General features: G+C 34.7%; 1 protein-coding gene across 1 annotated transcript; it reads right to left on the reverse strand.

Moving 5' to 3' along the window:
• Nucleotides 1-548: 548 nt before the first annotated feature.
• Nucleotides 549-1167, reverse strand: LOC112527949 (E3 ubiquitin-protein ligase ATL23). The gene has a single exon (XM_025138817.1). It carries the CDS (start codon nucleotides 1096-1098, stop codon nucleotides 709-711), a length of 390 nt encoding a protein of 129 aa, XP_024994585.1. The 5' UTR covers nucleotides 1099-1167; the 3' UTR covers nucleotides 549-708.
• Between the last annotated feature and the right edge of the window lie 1475 nt (nucleotides 1168-2642).

Below are 2642 nucleotides of genomic sequence, written 5' to 3' on the forward strand. Positions count from 1 at the left end.
GAGAAACAGAGGATTTTGGTAACTGCAATGTTCATACATTCAAACCGTTTTGATGATCAAAATTGAACCTTTAAAATGAAAATTTCCCAGAAATTAACAAACTTTAACTTAAATTTATCACAAAATCAGTGAAAAAAAACAAAATTTCTGTAATATTTCATAGAAATAGAGGGTTTTCAAACTGTTGGCATTTATTCGTAAAATCATTTCATGACCAAAATTCAAGCACTTTTGAGTAAAATTTTCACATGAATTAACAAAAACCCAAGAAGTTTACATTAAAAAATCAATTTAAGAGCCAAGAAAATCATTAATTTTCATAGTTTTTAGAGAGAGAAAGTGAAGGAAATGAAGGGTGTTGAAACTGCTGTCATTCATACCCTCCACCATTTTCATGATCAAATTTCAAGCAATCAAATCAGATTTTGAAGAAATCATCAAAAACCCACCAAATTTACACACGAAAATTCAATTAAAGAACTACAAACAAATTCGTGAAACCCAGAAAACATGAAGAGAGAGAGAGAGAGAGGAGCTGTTGAAACTCTGACGATCAAGAAACCATAGATTGACAGCAATTTCATCCATATTTTATATCATGTACAATCTTGAATGCTATCAGAAACTAAAAAAAAAGGCAGAAATCATAATTACTGTTCAAAAAGATTTCGAAGGGTGATGATTGATGGAGGCATTCATCAAAAAAATTCAGCAGGGATTAGTTTCAGAAGGATGAAAGAACTCCGGTTCAAGTTTATTCCGGCAAACAGGACAGACCGGATTTTTTGAGAGCCAAGTATCGGCGCATTGTAGATGAAACCCATGGTTACATCCCGGAACCACCCTCGCCGGTTGTTCCTCCTCGATATCCTCCAAACACACCGAACATTCAGTTCCCAACCCGAGTTCTTTTCCGGTGGTTCTCGGAAGTTTCTCGAGCTCCGCCGCGGAAAGACCATTTCCGGCGGTGGGTTTCACCGGAGAAGTCATTTCCGGTAGGTGACGTGCGGCGTACCATAGCAAACACATATACACAAGGAACACCACACTCATCCCGGCGCACGGTAGAAACAGCGCGAGAAACAAAGAAACCATCATCTTTTCCAAAAGGGAAAGGGTACCGTACGCACCACGGCGTACGCTAAGGTTTCTCAAGATAGTGATGAGAACTTTTGAAGTGCACTCTTTGGATTATAAACTAAGGAATATTTGTAAAGAATGCTAATAATTTATACAATTGGATTGGGATGCTTTAATAACCCCCTTTTTATTTTCTAATCATTTTCATTTAATTTTTTTGTTTTATTTACATTCAAAAATATATCAAAACCAGATAAAATTTCAATCATATTTATTATTTTTGTCTGTTTCATTTGAAAACAGTTGAAACCAATGACCCATCTGAGGTTCGCAATCATCATGTGGAATACGGCATTAATCATGCATATGGGAAACAGGGCTGTATTCCTAAAATCAAGAATTATATCGATACAGATGTATTTGGTCATGTTTTTATTCATTTTGAAATTTTCGATTATGTAGTTTCTTTCCCGATAAAAAAGCCGAAGAAATTAGGCGTTAGGATATTTATCCTCTTGAAGTACCTGTGCAACTTTAGAAACTGTAAGCGTGTTTGGTAGTGATAAGATCTTTGATTTGAATTAACTTACCAAATTCTGGTTTCTTTATGGATAATTTTAATTAGAGCTTACTTAAAGTGGTACAAGGTTTAGATGCAGCACTTACATATGTTCAAACGCTTTAGTTATCTAATGGAATACAACTGGATCTTAAGACAAAATATACGTCAATATAGCTTTACCAACTTCCATAAATACCCATATGGAATTGTCGTATGTGAAGTCTTGAATGGTGCATATGATGTCATATTACAACAAGTTCTTATGTTTTCGCTAAAATATTGCATCTTTTCAATTCCAACGCTATTACAATTTTCCCGACAGTCATCACCTCTTGTCAGCCACCAAACAGACTTTAGAGGTGGGAAATAAGAATTTGGGATGTAAGGTTTATGTGCTGTCTTTGAACTCTTTCATTTTGTTGGCGGAGTACAGGGATTAGAGGTTTGGTGTGAATTGCTTTTCGAAGTTAAGGATCCTTGCATAGAATGAATACGGATTTCAGTCCAATTGTCACATCCTGAGACATTAATGTGATTTTTCAGTAGGTAGGCATGTATTTATGAGTTCGGTTGTCCCCAATAGGTCATGTACTCTATTAAAGATTGCCAACAAACTCTAAGCATTTATGTGGATTCGCTTAATGGACAGCTTTCTACGTAGCTGAAACAAGTTCAATTAATCTGAAAAATTTATTATACACTTCATGAATTCAAATATATACACATTAAGACAAATGAAGTATTTTGAAATATATTAGAAAAATGGGAAAACAAATTTTTATATGGTTTTTCATGTGCATACATCGTAGGTGATATGACTAAAAACCAATCATGAAATAATTGTGTCCAGAAACAATTAGGTTATGATTAATAAAGACATTATAAGTTCAGACTGCGTGTGTATAGCTAGTATAAAGTTCATGTATGGTACAAGTTGGTGAACTTGTATACTAGACAAACCTGTCATGAGAACATCATAGGGGATGTCATATGAGTATCA

The sequence above is a fragment of the Cynara cardunculus genome, assembly GCF_001531365.2.
Source record: "Cynara cardunculus var. scolymus isolate 2C chromosome LG 1, CcrdV1, whole genome shotgun sequence".
Classification (NCBI taxonomy): domain Eukaryota; kingdom Viridiplantae; phylum Streptophyta; class Magnoliopsida; order Asterales; family Asteraceae; genus Cynara; species Cynara cardunculus.

Bases quoted from the DNA above. Each gene is read 5' to 3' on its own strand.
- LOC112527949 (XM_025138817.1), bottom strand. From the start codon at position 1,098: ATGATGGTTTCTTTGTTTCTCGCGCTGTTTCTACCGTGCGCCGGGATG.